The sequence below is a fragment of the Pristis pectinata genome, chromosome 2, assembly GCF_009764475.1.
Source record: "Pristis pectinata isolate sPriPec2 chromosome 2, sPriPec2.1.pri, whole genome shotgun sequence".
In the NCBI taxonomy this organism is placed as follows: domain Eukaryota; kingdom Metazoa; phylum Chordata; class Chondrichthyes; order Rhinopristiformes; family Pristidae; genus Pristis; species Pristis pectinata.
In genome coordinates this window covers 63,351,875-63,370,396 of record NC_067406.1, presented here as the reverse complement: position 1 = coordinate 63,370,396, position 18,522 = coordinate 63,351,875, and the positions used below count along the sequence as shown (strand labels likewise).

At 37.4% G+C, this 18,522-nt stretch overlaps 2 protein-coding genes across 2 annotated transcripts in view; one reads left to right on the top strand and one right to left on the bottom strand.

The window, feature by feature from the left end:
* The window catches only part of ociad1 (OCIA domain containing 1), a 28,295-nt gene extending 10,018 nt beyond the window's left edge, over positions 1-18,277 (top strand). The window contains exons 2-8 of the mRNA XM_052033559.1: positions 1,187-1,271; positions 5,114-5,167; positions 5,251-5,298; positions 5,666-5,795; positions 6,537-6,733; positions 8,865-9,020; positions 16,116-18,277. Coding sequence (XP_051889519.1) covers positions 1,187-1,271; positions 5,114-5,167; positions 5,251-5,298; positions 5,666-5,795; positions 6,537-6,733; positions 8,865-9,020; positions 16,116-16,153 — 708 coding nt within the window. The 3' untranslated portion in view covers positions 16,154-18,277. The remainder of the gene's footprint in view (positions 1-1,186; positions 1,272-5,113; positions 5,168-5,250; positions 5,299-5,665; positions 5,796-6,536; positions 6,734-8,864; positions 9,021-16,115) is intronic.
* On the bottom strand, positions 9,030-16,104 carry LOC127580286 (uncharacterized). The gene is made up of 2 exons (XM_052033516.1): positions 13,808-16,104; positions 9,030-11,023 (listed from the first exon to the last, which is right to left on the bottom strand). The coding sequence occupies exons 1-2, from the start codon at positions 15,038-15,040 to the stop codon at positions 10,919-10,921; spliced, it is 1,338 nt and encodes a 445-aa protein (XP_051889476.1). The 5' UTR covers positions 15,041-16,104; the 3' UTR covers positions 9,030-10,918.
* Positions 18,278-18,522: the final 245 nt, after the last annotated feature.

The following is an 18,522-nucleotide window of genomic DNA, read 5'->3' as shown; positions in this document are numbered from 1 at the left end:
AACTACATCTCCACAGTGGCTGTTAATTAACTCATACCTGTTTATTTGTGTACTCTGACAAGAATACTGTTTTCACTGTTGGTGATTTTTTTTTTGGATACTGGGGATACGGCTCAGACAGAAAGTACCATGGAGGTAAAAGATCAATCTTGATCTTATTGATCGTGGATTATGCATAAGAGGTCAAATGTACTATTGCTGCTATTTTGTTTATGTTCCTAAACTGTTAAAAGCTGAAGTGGGGTGGGGAAAGTGGTGTCTTTTGTTGTGAAAGCATCCTGCCTATAACTTGTATATGGGCAATCATTCCAAAGTCAGATGCAAAAATAGTTGAATAGGAACCAACATAGTGCACAGGTTGACTGATGATGAGCAATGACATCAATTAGTTATTTAATACATGGCTTCAAGGCCTTGGCTTCAATTTAAAAACAAGTTGTGTCTAGATGACTTCACATGAGGTTCACCCCTCCCTAGTTATTTTTTTCAATCTCATCCAACATTTCAGGTGAAGTACATTCCTTTCGAATGATAAGTACAAATAAACTGCCCAAGTCCTATGCCATGTCTCTTTGGAATTGAGGCACACTCCATGAGTTGTACCATTTTTTTGCAATTTGTCTAGAAACTTATTTTAAAGCCACTGGAATTATGACAGCATAGGATCTTCAATAAATGACAATATATTAAATATTCTTCTGAAATATTTTGAAATATTACTAAAAATAAACTAATGATATGAACTAAAGAAATGTCTATCTCTCAAAGGAAACTGTTATACAAGCAACTTCCATATAAGCAGCACTCCTTTATCTTTGCAAGCTGCATATTTACCTTGTTGCATTGTACTCTGTTCATTCCATTTTAGTTCTCTTGATCTGTAGGTAAGGCTTGTTGTAAGTTTATAACTGCCAAGCTCATTTTAAACAAAAAAAAAATAACCAACCTCATCGGTAACTGAGCCTTGAAAGACTCCACATGGTTGAGGAACCAAAGGAGACAAAGCTCATATCTATAGTCCTGTTGAAATTAAAAATCAGAATTTGATTCTAGACCAGCGTAGTTTGAGTGGCTCAGTTTCACTCTATCAATCTATTTACAAACTAGTAGTGGTGCAGTTAAGTAACATTGTACGTTTATTTTCACATTAGATGTGGAATGACTCCTATCTTTTATTATTCACCAGAATCCAGTGGGTGCGTCATACATCCCCACTGAAGAAGAAAGGAGAGTCTTCAGGGAATGTAATCAGGAGAGTTTCTACTATAGGTGTATGTATATATTTTGCTCAATCATTGTTCACCTGGATCGTGGGTTGACTTTTAAAATGTATAAATCAATGGAAAAGTAAATTGTTTTTAATGGTATATAATTAGCACTAAATCTTTTAAAGGAATTCAAGCCAAATAATTTTTCATTTTCCAAAATTAATATTATTTACAAGTATTATTCTGCTGTTAAAATTTTTCTGTGATGATCAGTTGAGTCATCTTTGAATCTGCAGATCATAACATTAAACAATAGTGATGCATATTCATCCATTTGCGTCTTGCATTATGCAACTATAAATATTTTGATAGTGAATGGTTCCAATGTTCTCATTGCATAGTTGGATATATTTTGCTTTTACTACAAATACTTTCAATGTTGACTGGAAGTTGGAGCAATTTATAAAACAGTCCTTAGTTAAAGCTCTTGCAAATGGTTATTAACTCTGCCTAACATGATGTATTTATATTTCACCTACTTTTCTATTTTTTTTTCTTCCTGTCTCTCATTGAATTTGAAATTATGTATTGATTTCTGCCCCAGTTAATAGGAATTAGTAGGAATTCCATTTATACCAATCTCAACCTCTCACTAAAATTCCATTTAGACCCTCAATCTAATCCTACACTTGACTGCTCTTTCAATAATATATACATTCCCCTTTGCAAACTGAGCATTTTCCGTGAACACTAGATCCTGGCTCCAGTCAGAGATGGGTAATGACAAATAAATCTGCACAAAAGGCAATGAAGATCATGACTGAAATGGACAGGGTAGGTCCCCTTAAGGATCAGTGTGGTAATCTATGTGTAGAGCCACGGGAAATAGCTAGATCTTAAATTAATACTTCTCATGTGTATTTACCATGGGAAGGACATGGAAGCTAGTGAGTCAAGGAAGGGAACAGTGATATCCTGGAGCATATCAACGTTACAATGGAGATGGTGTTTTGGCTGTCTTAAAATGCATAAAGGTAGATAAATCCCTAGGGCTTCACCAAGCGTATCCCAGGATGTTATGGGAAGCAATCTTTGTTAGCCACATGTGAGGTACTGGAAGATTGGAGGATAATTAATGTGTCTTTATTGAAGAAGGGCAGCAGGGATAAACTGGGGAGCTACAGGCCATTGTGCCTTGCATTAGTGCTGGGAAAGTTATTAGGAAGGATTCCAAAGGACAGGATTTATTTACATGAGTAAAGGGAAGGATAAACAGGGAGCAAGAGCCTCTTATCAATTAGATAAGAGTAAAGGCTGAGACTCCTTCAGAGCTACCCTTTGGATCCCTTTACCTGCCTCTTCTGCAGTCACACCCTCCTGTCCCTACTCAAATTCAAGATCATTAACCTAAGCTTTACTAATCACTTGCATGTTGGCCTTCTGTGCAAGGCCATTTTGATTCCATTGAACGGTCAGTACTATCCTATATCTCGCCATTTAACAAATACTTTGATTTTCTGCTATGTGTACCAAAATGAATGACCTTGCATTTTTCCACAATATATTGCCATGTTCTTGCTTACTCTAAGCTTATCTATATCATCCTCTGGGCTCGCAAACCCACCAAGTTTAGATTTATCAGAAGACTTGGAAATTTGACATCTAGTCTCTTCAACCAAATCATTGATACAGTTTGTAAGTTGATGGGGCCTGACCATTGATCCCTGTGGTACCCGACTAGTCACAAGCTGCGACCTAAGAAGGATCCATTTATTCCCTCTTTGCTTTCTATCCAGAACCAATTCTTAATCCACGTCAGTACATTACCCCCAATTCCACCTGCTCTAGCCTTGTTAACCAACTTGCTGTGTGAGACTTTATTAAATGCCTTTCAGAAATCCATCGTTCCCCGTATGTTCTACTAGTCACCTTTTAAAAGAACTCCAATAGATTAGTCAAACATGGCCTACGTTAATCTATGCTGACTCTGCTCCATCCTATTGTTCATTTCATGGTGTTTTGTTATTATATTCTTTAATATAGGTTCCAGCATTTTCTCTACCAATGATATAATGTTAAGAGGTTGGTAAATCTGTTTTTTCTCTCCCTCATTTCTTACATGTTGGAGTCCTTTTTGCTATTCTCCAATCTACAGAAACAATTCCAAAATATACAGAATCTCGGCAAATGATAACCAGAGCATCCTTTTTCTTTAAAGCAATCTCTTTCAAAGCTCTGAGATGCAGATAATCAGATCCTTGAGTTTTATCAACTTTCAAACTTGCCAACTTCTCTGGTTGGCTTTTGACTAATTTCTTCATTCTCACTGAACACTTAATTTTCTGATACGTCCAGCAAACTTTTTGTTTAATTCCTGTCATTTCCTTTATTCCCCCACTATAAGTTCTGTCTCATTCTGTAAAGGGCCCACATTTGCCTTATTTACCTATAAAAGCTCTTAGTCTGACATATCAACACTCATCGTCTTGATCAATCATTTGGTTCTCTCTGCTGAGTTCTAAATTGTTCTCAATCCTTAAGCCTACTGCCATTTTGGGCAGTTTTTAGGTCTCTTCCTTAATTTCTCTTGTCTGCCGTGGCTGAATCACTTTTTAGGGTTTTGTGCCTTAAGCGGACATGCGACCTCATCTGCTGGATATCGCCAAATTCCATATTTTCAAGAACTGCTGCGTTCTGCCTCAAATGATTTCAACATGTTCTTTCCTTTTCTCTAACCTTTGGCACCAAAGGCAATTACAATACCTGGGCAACCCTGGCCTCCATCCTTCAGACACTGTTTCTCCACCTTCCCTTCGCAGCTTAAAACATGCTTGTTTTCTCATTTTCAAGTTCTGATGAAGGATAATTGACCTGGTGTTGCTCTGTTACTATCTTTCCACAGATGTGCCTGACTGCTCAGTGTTTCTAGCAATTTCAATTTTTCAGCATCTATAGTTTTTTGCTTCAACAAGGCTTAATTGATGCTGCAAACTCAGCTTTCAAAAGCTATCATAGTGTTTCTATTTTGCAGGATAGATGGACTTTTTAGGGCTCAGTGGTAGCATTCGTTCCTTTCAACTAGGTAAATCGGTCCATTCCAGAAGCTTGAACAGATGTTTCAGGCTAATACAGTAGTGCCTTCCTAAGGGCACCATCACTTATTCAGATGAGGTTCAACATAATCTATTATTGGTGTCTCATATGGTGTAGAAGACCTATGGCAGGAAGTTCTAGTATGTTAGCCAAACTTTATCTATTAGTTGACTTCACTAAAATAGGTTATCTGTTTATTTTGTGTGCAGTGCCTTGTGTTCAAATGCCTAGCAAATTTCCCTCTTGCAGTAGTGCACTTGTGGCTACATTATGCCTACACTTACCTCTAAAGTGTTTTGGGACGTGCTGCATTTAATATAAACACAATTATTTACATTTTAATTTTCCAGTAGAATTCAAGGTACTTTGTTTTCATACCAGATTACAATCCCATGTCTAGATTAGTTTTCCATTTATAAACTAGGAGTTGCATTTTGTAATTGAGATACTGGAATTTTTCAACATTTTGCATGTTGTATTCTTTCCTGAAGTTCAGTATTTTCAAATAGCTTAAATTTACTTTTTCTCAAATTGACAACACAATTATGCATGTGCATTGATCTGCTGTAAACAACTGGACCAAGTAAAACCAAATTAATTTTAAAGGCCTTTCTGGTGAATAAACTTCTTTGCAGCATCTTTCTCTCCAGAATTTCACCTCGTACTGTGGGTTGCATTGATGTTTTAACAAAATAAGTCATCAGAATTATTACAGTAGAAATATCCTTTTTATTGCAGAATTTTAAATTAGAGCTGTAACTTTGCACAGTCACTTCTCAATAAGACAATAATTCGAGTTTTAATATTTACAGCACTACCTTTTTCTGGGATGAGCATGCTGGTAACTCAAGTCCTCATTTCTAGAGGTAAACTTTTAAAGTAATAAACTTTTTAAATTAAAATTATTATATTCCTGATTAGTTAACTTGATTCTCTTTTTCCTGTTTAGGAATCCTTTCTACTTCAACTCGATTTGGATCCATACCAAAAGTTGCATGTGAGTGAAGTTAGTGTTCATTTCTGAAGCTTCAATGAAACCAATTTGCAATTAGTGTACCTTTTGCTGATCTAATTGCTCTGGTTAGAGAAGAATATTCCTTGCAATCTGTCAAAAACAATATTTTCATGATGCAGAATGCAAAATGATTATTTTTTTATTTATGGCAAAGAGATCATAGTTTCTCTATGTAACTGAAGACTTTCAGTCCTGGTACTGCTTTGGCACACTTTGTATGTCCCCTCTACTCAGCTGACACCTTCTAAGCTGGTTTGCCCAGAATTAATCAACATACTATTCAAAGGTTTATAAAGATTCAAGATTAGAAATCCTTAACTTTTTTCTGTTTACTGTATTCCCTTCTCAGTTGCTGGTGTTTGTGGTTACCTAGTAGGAAAGATTTCCTACATGAGAACGTGCCAAGAGAAGTTCATGAGATTGGAGAATTCGCCACTCGGAGATGCTCTGCGGCAAGGGCGTAGAAGATTTTCACATCAGTCAGTTGCCATTATTTTGTGTATTTCAAAGGAATAGTTATATAACTATATATAGCTTGCAATTGAATATTCTCAATGTGAACTAATGCAAGGAAGTTTTGTTATTTTGAGAAATGGATCCTTCTCTCAAAAATCCAATAAATGCTTGCCATTTCTGAGAACAGCAAATGTCTTCAAATGAACACCAATAAAACTGATAGTAACTGACTTCTTGGTTCCTAATACTTGAATAGAGGAGGATACCTTAACTCATCTACAAAAGTAGATATCTAACAGACCTTGAGATTGCTGAAACTTTTTCGTAATGGATGGTGCAACTGCTTGATATTTACTATGGTATTAGACAGCTTTGAGAGGAATGTTTTTGCAGAGCTTTACCTTCTGAAAGGCTGCAATATAATTTTAAAATTCTTTGTATTATTAAAGTGTTGACCCACTCTTTGCTGGTGATGATAGGAAGACTGATTGATTGACAGACCTGTTCATATATGCATGTCCAAAGATTTGCAAAAAAGCAAGTCATATTTTAAATCATTATCTTTTATTGATTATGATACAGATACCCATGCAGTATAAAGCATACTAACCAATATGACAATAATTTTGATTTTTGTTTCATTGTGTATGAGCATACTTATTGTTTTGGCATGAACATATTGAGTTAGTTTTTTTTCCACTGGTTAATTTTGGCTTAAATGTAAATTGGATTTTCTGGTGAAGCTTAAACATTTTGTATTGCAGATATTCAAATCCAAAGTCCGACTTTTCAGAGAGCACTGGAGAACATCAAACATTACCTTCTACTTCAACCTTTCAACTTGACATAAATAGCCCTTACTCTGATTACAGTTACAGTTCCCCAGAGCCCAGCTATGAGTCTGTTCCATTCAGTTCTACACTAAGTGAGTCAGCTCCCACAGGGATTGTCGAAACACCAGGTGATACTTTGTTTGCTTTTTGTTAACACATTGTTTTGAAGGGAATTTCTATCAGTTTATGAACTTAATCTGTTTAATTTCATTGGAGCTTTTGATATTTTTATTCCATGGCAAAATATTTCTTTTGGATAGCATGTCAAATGTTAATTTTGTTGATTTTTAATTTTTGTATAGCTGTAACTTCTGGAGCATCCTTATGCACTTTGATACTTTTGAAAGCATATGTGCCAATCCACAAACTTTAAAAATATGCTTCCAAAGAAAACCATGCAATCTTAAGCTGAATGCTTCAAATAAAAACTCTCAATTAAATAACTGATTGAAGGACTTTAAGATGATTAGATAGAAACTTCTATTTTTAAGAAGCTGTTTTTCTGTGGAAAATTCAACTCAAAAACCTAATGATGTTTGAAGGGTATTCAACTGCAGGGTGATGTGCACATTCCTTCATAAAAACAGTTTTGTTTTGCAGTTTGTAGATATAGAAATTTTGAAAGGATAATAGATTTATTGCATACTACTTAATGGCTAGATCTAATATTCTTAAAGATATTTAAAATGTATTTTCATATCTTTTGAAGTCAAGGCATATTGATAGAATTTTATTGATGTGATTGGAGATGTTCATAGGAATATTCCCTTTATTTAAGTGTTATTTCTGAGAAATTGTGTACATAATGTAGTTTTCACTTGGCTGCCAGAGGTTTTATAAATTTCCAATGATGTTCCTGTATCAAGGACCTCTCACTTCGGCATTTCCAGTTGAATAGTCTGAATAGCTAGAGAAGCAGTTATCTTCAATAAAAATGCAATTTTAATTGAAGGGCAATTCAATTCAATTGCCCTTCAATTAAAAATAACACTATTTATGACTAATTTTGAATTGATTGTCTTTATTTTCTTGTATAAATAGAAAATGCTACATAATCACAGAGGAAGTCAGTTTTTAAATATTTATCTCTGGAAATTGGCCTGAGTCTTCCATTGACTGGCTTCCCAGCCACATTACCAGGAACTGGGAACTTGGTGCAAGCATACCCAGGACTTGGTCCATTACCCCAGATTCCCTTTGAGCTTTTACTCAACGTTAGACCCTGGCTTCCTCCAAGATTGTTTAATTTTCTGTAAGATATCTACTCACCCTTAAATGTTCCTTGATAATTTTTCTATTTCAACTTTATCCAATGTACACAACATTTCAGTATTCAGCTTCTGCTCCATCACCTCCCCCATGTTCCTTGAACAGTACTTACCATGCTTCCATTGGTTTGCCACCAAATTCCATCCAGTAGAGTCGCCCCCTTCCCAAATGTAGGAAGCCTTCAAATATTCTTGTTAGATAAAATTTTGACTAGCTAACCAATACTATCAAAACACATTAATCTCCAGCCTATGCAAATCACTGGAAAAGCACTTCCTGAATTTTGGATATTTCTTCCTTTCTCACTCCTTCCTTTTTGCTCCTGCTGACCACCTGTGTACTTCTTTATCCCCTTATCCATTGTTCTTGGTGTCATATCAGAAGCTGCTTTTATATATATTTTGCTGTGTATTCTGAGCACATATGGCAGACAGAATTCAAAGCTGCTCATTTATGATTTGATTGAGAAAATTAGCAAGGAGTATTTGACCTGTGAAGCTTGGAATACAGTGTAATATAAACAATAATTGTTGTTGTCCTGTTACTTTCAATCCACTCATATTTTGCTATTAATGTCCACATCTGTTTTAAGATTATGTATCCTCTTATGTACTATATTTAAAAAATGTTCTTGTTAGTGAGTGACGTTCCATAAAGTACAATACTCTGGGCAATTTACTTTTCAGCTTTTAAATGTCAATATGCTACAAAACAAGTCCCTACCTTTAATGACAGAGTGGGATTATATGAATTTCTGCCTGAGCATGCAGAATTACTTCATGGCTGACTTTGGTATGTTGTACGGGTGGTAGCACGACTACAGTTTACCAGTTTACACTGCAGATGTAGGTTCAAGGCCACTGACTGTTTATAAATGGAAATGTATGTATTTTGTGAGGCAAACAAAGTTGTGGCTTGTTTTCTTTTTTTAAAAATACCACTCAGATCATTAATCTCACCTAAAGTGGTTTTATTTGTTTTTTACTACAGCATCTGATCCAGAGAGTGAAGAACTGAAACCTCAAAGGAAGCCAATGACATATGATGAATTGAGAAACAAAAATAGGGAGCAATATGAAGTTACCATTACACAAAAGGCAGAGTCTCTGCACAAACCAACTCCACAGAGAATACCTAGCAACAAAGGTGCTCAGTTAGTCGGTTTTTTTCTGAGGGAGAATGGGAAGAATATGTTTCTTGTTTCTCCGCATGTTGCATCTCAAATGAAAAGCTAGATTTTTTTTGATGGTGGCAACCCAATAATTGTTGATTAATAATTACAGGAATCTGAATGAGTAATGCACTCAAAATTGTCCAAATTGGAATGGTATGAACTGTGGAGATTTAATTTTTTTTAAGCTGGTTAAAACAAATCTAGCTGAGATTTGGTTGGTTATGATGCAACTGCTTGGTAATATATTCACTTCCAATGTGACTTGGTGGTGTCCCTATTAGTTGCTATTATAGGAGGTGCCATCGGAGTAGTCCAGGCAAGTAAGTACAATGCATTTTGTATATGGCACACTGCTGCTACTGTATGCTGGCTGAGAATGGGGTACCAATCAAATCAGACTGTCCTGGATGGTGCACAACTACTCAGGAGTTGTTAAAGTTACGCTTATCCAGTCAAGTAGAGAGTATACCATCACATTCCTGACTTGTGCCTTTTTTTAGATGTTTGAAAGACTTTGGATGTCAGGTGAGTTGCTCATGTCACGAACCAGCAACAAAAGAAACACACTGAGCATGATTCAGTGTTAAAACTATTTTATTAATCACTACTTATGATAATACGTAAAATAAAAGTTAAAAAAAATGTTAGTATGTTAGAATTCAAGAATGTTAAACCTCGAACGTTAACCCCAAAACTAAACTCTTCGTGTGTGTGTGTGTGTGTGTGTGACAAAGTCCAAAACTCCCAGTTCCGGAATGGTTCTTAAAGTTCAGGTCTGCAAGCCATAAGGTGAAACATGAGCAAGGGCTTCTTCAACAACCACCGTTGTCTGAAGATAAGATGTAGATGTAGAAAAACATAGAGAGAGTACATACGAAATCCAAATGTTCCACGATGGAACCCAAACGACACTTCAGTGTTTACTCGGTAGTGACTTCCTCACCCCGAAAAGCATCCGAATCGTGGTCGTCCACACACAAATACCTGTTTCCTTCTACAGGTCAGCAACAAAGTGAACTCCACCGGATTACTTCCAACTTCCATACATGGATTTCAGTGGCAAACACAGTTATTGTTTCTCATCCATCGATAGAGAAAACAAGCAGGCTGGTGTCTCTCTCCCTTCTCTCTCTCTCTCTCTTCTTCTTCTTCTTCTTCTTCTGACTTCTTCAACAACGTCATTACGTCCTTTATCTTCTATTGACGTAAGCACGCCCCACACACACATACACACACACTCTCTATCTTAAAGGGACTTTCACTGAGTCCATAACACCTCCCACCTAAAAAAAAATTTTTCCAAGAAAATTTTAACCGCGCATACAGTTAGTAATGTTAATAATTATCATGCTACACAACTACAGACTATCAGATTAGTACAGATACATGTTTCCCATTTAACATCGAGAAAGACAATCAGCAATCACATTGTCTTTGCCTTTAATGTGAGTTATCATGAGATCAAACTCTTGCAAAATTAAACTCCAGTTTAACAGCCTTCTGTTCTTGTTTTTGACTCGGCTCAGAAACACCAATGGGTTATGATCTGTATACACAGTCAATGGTTTCTGAGCGGTGCAAACATATACACTGAAATGTTGCAAGGCTAAAACAAGCGACAGTAATTCTTTCTCTATGGTGGAATAATTCTTTTGATGCTCATTAAATTTCTTTGAAAAGTAAGCTACAGGATGGTCAATATCATCAAGGTCACCCCTCTGCAACAACACAGCTCCTGCAGCTTCATCACTGGCATCTACTGCTAATGAAAATGGCTTTTCAAAGTCGGGTGTTTTGAGCACAGGATGGTAGCATAAAATGGCTTTCAGCTTCTCAAATGCTTCTTGACAAGAATCTGTCCAAACAAACTTTACTCCCTTCTTCTGAGGAAGGGGAAGAGCAATATCAGCAAAATTTTTACAAAATTTTCGGTAATATCCAACCATTCCCAAAAATCTTCTAACGGTCCTCGTACCTGTGGGAATAGGGAACTCAGATATTGCTTGAACTTTTGCCTGAACAGGAGCTTGCTTGCCTTGACCTACAACATAACCAAGATACGTCACAGTGGCATGGCCAAATTCACTTTTAGCCAAGTTAACTGTAAGGTTAGCCTTGGAAAGTCTTTCAAACAACATTTCTAACGCAGAGATGTGATCCTCCCATGTATCATTCCCAGTCACTAAGTCGTCAATGTAGGCATCTGTATGTTTTAACCCATGAATCACTGAATTAATCATTCTTTGAAATGTTGCCGGAGCATTTTTCATTCCAAATGGCAAAACATTGTATTCATACAATCCAGAAGGGGTTACAAAGGCTGAAATCTCCCTTCCTCTATCTGTTAATGGAACACACCAGTACCCTTTTAATAGGTCAATCTTTGTAAGAAATTTTGCCTTTCCCACTCTGTCTATGCAATCATCCACCCTAGGAATAGGGTAAGCATCTGACTTTGTTACAGCATTCACTTTCCTGTAATCTGTGCAAAATCTAACAGTTCCATCAGGTTTAGGTACAATAACACAGGGCGAACTCCAATTTGAAGTAGAATGTCTAATAATATCATTTTCCAACATGTATTTTATTTCCTGATCAACAAGTTTACTTTTTTCCACATTCATTCGATATGGGTGTTGTTTGATTGGTTTTGCATCCCCAACATCAACATCATGGGTAATTATCGATGTTCTGTTTGGAACATCTGGGAACAGATTTTAAATTTTAAAATTAATTCTCTCATCTGTTGTCTTTGTGAAACTTGTAAATGGTCCAACTTCGTTTCAAGGTTCTCCAGGATATTTTGGTTTTTTAGTTTCGATGGAACAATATTTGGTCTAAATTGGCCTTCCTCAACATCAACATCAGGCATTCTAGAAACAACCTTTACATCATCCACCAAGGCCACAACTGAATCCCTCTCATAATAAGGTTTTAGCATGTTTACATGACAGAGTTGTGTTTTCTTGCGTCTATCTGGTGTTTTGATTATATATGTTAAATCAGTCACTCGAGATTCAATAACATAGGGTCCAGAAAAACGAGATTGCAAGGGATTATTTTGGCTAAGGAAAAATACCAACACCTTTTGCCCCACTGCGAATGTCCTAGGCCGAGCACGTCTATCAAAATATGTCTTCATTTTTATCTGGCTGGTTTTCAAATTCTCTCTCGCTTGCTGGCAGACTCTCTCCAACCTAGTTTTAAATTTTTGGACATAGTCCAACAGACTCAAGTGCACTTCCTCATTAACCCATTGCTCTCTTAACAACTCCAAAGGTCCTCTCACCCTATGTCCAAATACAAGCTCAAACGGACTAAATCCGATTGACTCCTGGATCGATTCTCTAACGGCAAACAAAAGTAAATGGATACCTTCGTCCCAATCCTTGGTGTTTTCAAAGCAATAAGTCTTCAGCATATTTTTGAGAGTAGAATGAAATCTCTCCAGAGCTCCTTGAGATTCTGGGTGATATGCAGATGATACAATCTGCTTTGCTCCCAGCTCATAGACTATTTGTTGAAAAATTTTTGACATAAAATTACTACCTTGATCAGATTGGATTTCTTTTGGCAAACCAAACAAGGTAAAAAATTTTACAAGAGCCTTTGACACCGTCTTGGCCTTAATATTTCTAAGGGGTATTGCCTCTGGAAATCTAGAAGTGGCACACATGATGGTTAACAAATACTGATTTCCAGTCTTAGACTTTGGTAAGGGGCCAACACAGTCCACAATCACCTTCGAAAAGGGTTCACCAAAAGCAGGAATTGGTTTCAAAGGAGCCACAGGGGGTTTTTGATTTGGTTTACCTACCATCTGACATGTGTGGCAGGTTCGACAAAACATCACCACATCTTTTCTCAAACCAGGCCAATAGAATTGTTTCAAGATCTTCCCTACAGTTTTATTCACACCAAAATGACCACCCAAAGGCATACTATGGGCCAGGTTTAAAATCTCATCCCTATAAACTTTTGGAACAACAACCTGATGAATAACTTCCCATTCCTCAGTAACAGGAACATGAGGAGGTCTCCATTTCCTCATTAACACTCCATTTTTGACATAGTATCCAGTTGGCACCTTTTCAATCTCCTCACATGAGAGTGCTTTTTCTTTCAATTCTGTCAACTCAGGGTCCTTTGTCTGTTCCACCATAAAATCCTTCCTCGACAAAGACAAATCTTTAAATTCAGGCTCACTATAAGGATGTTGATCCTCCAGTGAAGACAGAAAAGTCTCAGATAAGGCATCATAATTTTCTTCCTGTTTAGGACTGTCACAAGGAACTACATCAGACTGCACCGGACTGTCTGTCTTGGCTAATTCTCTAGCTCTAGCTCGAGTCACTGCACATGATGGGTAAACATCTGGATCATTCTCAGACTCATCAATCCTTGGTTTGGTCGTTAACCGTACCACAGGAACAATTTCTCCATCTGCAAGGTCATTTCCCAATAACAAAGAAACTCCTTCCACTGGCAAACTAGGTCTTATCCCTATCTCGACTGGTCCTTCTATGAACTTTGACTTTAAAATCACCCTGTGAAAAGGGACAGACATGGTGTCACCTGTAACGCCTCGTACTAGATTTACTTCACCAGTGTCACTTTCTTCACCAAAATTTAAAACACTGTCCAGCAAGAGAGATTGACTAGCCCCAGTATCTCTAAGAATTTTCACTGGCACCTGGGGTGACTCATCATTCAGTGAAACAAAACCCTCTGATACATACGAACGGAATTCTTTTCTCACCTCCTCCAACTTTTCCGCTTTTCCCTCTTGCAAGGACTGATCTTTAACAGTATCTCCCAAACCTTTTTGATTTTTAATTGCCTGAAAGCAAGCATTGGGCCCAGCTTCCTTCTTTTTCTTCAAAAGGGCACAATTAGATATCACGTGGCCAGGTTTCCTACAGTAATAACAAGTACGCTCAACAGGTTTCTCCAGCCCTGGCTTCTTTTCATCTTTTCCTTTTTGATTACCTCCCAATTTAATCTCCTGTTTACCTGGATTGTCTTTGTAACTCTTTTGAAAGGTTTTAGGTTGTCCCCATTTGGATTTATGGGTTAAAGCATAATCATCTGCCAACCTAACAGTTTTTTGTAAAGTTTCCACTGCCTTTTCATTTAAATATGTTGTTAACTCAGCTGGAACACATCTTTTAAAGTCTTCCACTAGTATCAATTCTTTCAATTTATCAAAATCCCCATCTACATTTTTAGCCAGGCACCATCGTTCAAAACACATTCTCTTTCCATTGGCAAATTCCATATAAGTCTGATCTGCAGATTTCCTCAAGTCTCTGAATTTTTGTCTATAAGCCTCAGGGACCAATTCATAGGCCTTCAATATAGCTTGTTTTACCTTGGTATATTCAGCTGCATCCTCAACAGACAAAGCAGAATAAGCTTTTTGAGCTTTACCTTTAATCACACTCTGTACCATAAGAGCCCATCCTTTCCTTGGCCAGTTTGAACTCACAGCAACCTTTTCAAAATGTTGGAAATACTGATCAACCTGATCTTCTTCAAACGGAGGGACTAATCGAACCTCCCTGCTGGCTGAAAAACCATCATCAGAATCAGATTCCGAACTCCTACGCTTCATTTGTAACTCATGCTGCCTCTTTTTCTCCTCGTTATCCAGCTCCATCTGCTTCATTGCTAGATCAGCCTCTATCTTCATCTGAGTTATCTTTTGTTCGGCCTCTAATTTATTTTGCTCTCGTTCAGCCTCTATCTTTGCCAGCTGCACCTGTGCCTCAGAAATTGCTATTTCACTGCCAGGAAACTGTTTTAACACTTCCTTCTCAAACACCTTCTTTTCCACATAATGGCCAGCTATCAGTCTCTGAATATCTGCCTTTCTCATAGACTGCTTTACTTCTGTAAGGTTTAGCCTTGTAGCAATCTTTATCAAATCATCCTTTTTCGCCACCTCCAATCCCTTTTGGGTTGGTGACTCCAAAAATGCCTTAATATCCATTGCTGCTGGTTTCCACACACACAAGCCAATTAAAAAGAATTTATCAGACCTCCCTCAAAATCTTTGGATTGAATCCCGAACAAATCTCGTCAATCTGGGGTACAATCCCAGACGACACTCGTTAATCTTTGGATTGGATCCCATACAAATCTCGTTAACCTTGGGAACTATCCCAGACGAGCCCCCAATTTTGTCACGAACCAGCAACAAAAGAAACACACTGAGCATGATTCAGTGTTAAAACTATTTTATTAATCACTACTTATGATAATACGTAAAATAAAAGTTAAAAAAAATGTTAGTATGTTAGAATTCAAGAATGTTAAACCTCGAACGTTAACCCCAAAACTAAACTCTTCGTGTGTGTGTGTGACAAAGTCCAAAACTCCCAGTTCCGGAATGGTTCTTAAAGTTCAGGTCTGCAAGCCATAAGGTGAAACATGAGCAAGGGCTTCTTCAACAACCACCGTTGTCTGAAGATAAGATGTAGATGTAGAAAAACATAGAGAGAGTACATACGAAATCCAAATGTTCCACGATGGAACCCAAACGACACTTCAGTGTTTACTCGGTAGTGACTTCCTCACCCCGAAAAGCATCCGAATCGTGGTCGTCCACACACAAATACCTGTTTCCTTCTACAGGTCAGCAACAAAGTGAACTCCACCGGATTACTTCCAACTTCCATACATGGATTTCAGTGGCAAACACAGTTATTGTTTCTCATCCATCGATAGAGAAAACAAGCAGGCTGGTGTCTCTCTCCCTTCTCTCTCTCTCTCTTCTTCTTCTTCTTCTTCTGACTTCTTCAACAACGTCATTACGTCCTTTATCTTCTATTGACGTAAGCACGCCCCACACACACATACACACACACTCTCTATCTTAAAGGGACTTTCACTGAGTCCATAACACTCATCATCGGGTACCCATGAGAAATATGCACCTGACTTTTACATGTAAGATGCAAGTGAAGATCAGTGGCTGAATAGGAACATATTATGGTTTCTATATTCAAATTATTTATTAGTTTATCAGATGTTTCTTGCTAACTAGTGTTTTGTTTTCCCTGTAGCAAAAACCAATAAATATGGAGATGCCTGGGAAGAATAAGAAACAAAGCAACAACAAGAATCTTGTAAATAAACCCAGATGGGCTTTAAAGTATTTGTTATCACCCCACTCTTCAGCATTATTTAATCTGAAAAGCTGGACTCTGCTTTTGGAAAAAAAAAATTGACCCCAGACAGATGAGATGACAAAAATTGCTATCTATGTTGCAATGGAATCTATTTCTTCTGTTGACGGTAGTAAATCTAAGCTGGTAATGTCAGTCAAAGACTTGTCTGTCCTGTTTCTCATTATAACAATTATGATGACTTTTAGAAATGCCACACAAGTGTTCTTGTTAATACATGCAATAATTTCTCAATGTAACTGTTTTCCACAGGGAAAATACTCAAAATAAAATCTTCCTTTAGCTTAAAGGTGTGATGAACAGGCTTAATATGAATGATTATTTACTGTTCATTCTGAACCATGTTACTGCTGTTAATCAAATTGAACCAAAGTAGTGGACTATATTGAAGTGTAATTTCCATGTATATTATTTTCATTGCAATTATTTTCATACTGATCTAAGTATAAATTTGAACTTATGAACAATTAAATGTGCAGTGCTTTGTTTCTAGGAAATATTTATTGAACGTAGTTGTGTAGTTTCCGTCAGTCTATGCAAATCTTTACTTCAATTAATCATAATTAGCTGGAAGAGTTGTGTGGGCAGAGGGAATGAAGGTAGAGATCTTCAGGGAGAAGAAAATAAGAAACTTACAATGGTATTTAAGAGGAGGCTTCAAAAGTGAATGTAAGTACATTAGCAGTTTCTTGAGAATGCAAATGAGAAAGAAAAAAAAGTGGGCCTCTGACTTAAGCAGACCTCAGTTCTGATGAAAGATTATCAGCCTGAAATGTTAATCCTATTTCTATCTCTGTAGATGCTGCCTGGCCTGCTGACTAATTCCAGCATTTTCTGTTTTTTCTCCAGTGACCAGCTTTCCAATGAAACTACAATTTGAATTGTTAAATAAGGAAAATCCCCAAATAGGGAAAACTATCTCAAAGCAAAATTTAATGTATCTGTTATGATTTTTCTGGGAGTCACTGGTGAGGCTACTATTTATTGCTCTTTGCTAATTGCCTTTGAGAAGCTGGTGGTGAGCTGCACTTTGAATCGCAGCAGTGATGGCAATCCCACAGTGTTGTCAGATAGTGACTTCCACTATTTAGACCCAGTAACTATGAATGGTCATTGATATATTTCCAAATCAAGATGGTGTGCAACTTGGAGGGGAACCCACAGATGGCAATGTTTTCATTGCCCAGCTCCTTGAAAGTACAGATTATGTGTGTGCAAAGTGCTGTCAGAGTACCTGGGTGAGTAGTGGCAGTGCATTTTGTACATAATAATGTGTAGCCACTGTGCCAGTAGTATGTGGAATGGATGTTTGGGTGTTTGATCAGCTGCCTATCAAGCAAGCTGCTTTGTCCGGGATGGCAATAATATTTTGAGAGCTGTTGGCGCTGCACTCACCAACTGGAGAGAGTTCTATCACACTCTTGACTTGTACTTCATGGATGATGGAAAGGACTTGCAGCAGAATACATTGCCAAAAACCTGTTCTTGAGTTTCTAGTCAACAGTGACTCACAGGATGTTGATGTTAGTAGTGGGGGTCTTGGTAATGGCTTTGAATATCAGGGCTAGGTGGTTAGATTTTCCTATTGCCTGGCACTTTGGCATGAATGTTGCTTACCACTTATCAGCTCATGCTTGAATTTTGTGTGGGTCTTGCTGCATGCAAGCTTGGGCTGCTTTGTTTGCTGAGGAGATGCAAATGGAATTAAACATTGCACAATTACCAATGAACAACACCACTTCTGACCTTCTAGAAGGAAGGTTCATTGATGAAGCAGCTGAAGATACTTGGGACTAGCTCATGTGTCCTAAGGAGCTCTCGTGATGTCTTAGAGCTGGGATGATGGACTCTAGCTGCAGTCTGAAGTCAACATGGTTGTGCTGTCTGTCTCAATGTACACTTTAATCCTTTAAAGTGTAGTGTATATTTTGTGTGGATTGTTAAATAGAAAAATTGTATCAACTAGTTATTAATATATATCAAGTAAAGCTTTAAAACAAAATCAAGTAATTGAGTTTGATCTCAACTCTTCTGTGTCACCATCTCTTCCCCCATAAGTCAGGCTCAATGAAGTGATGCTGCAAGGGTTAGAATTAACAGCTAAAAGTCTCTGTATTCTTGGCTGAAGGAGTGTTTCTTCCTGACTTTCAAAATGTCAAAGCCTCTTGAAGACATGCAGTACTGAGCCAAATTCTAAAATACATAACCTTGTGGTTCATGGAGGAGACAGCATTCTGCAGCAAATCAAGGATTTAACTTTCCCTTTTGATTTTTCTGGTTACTT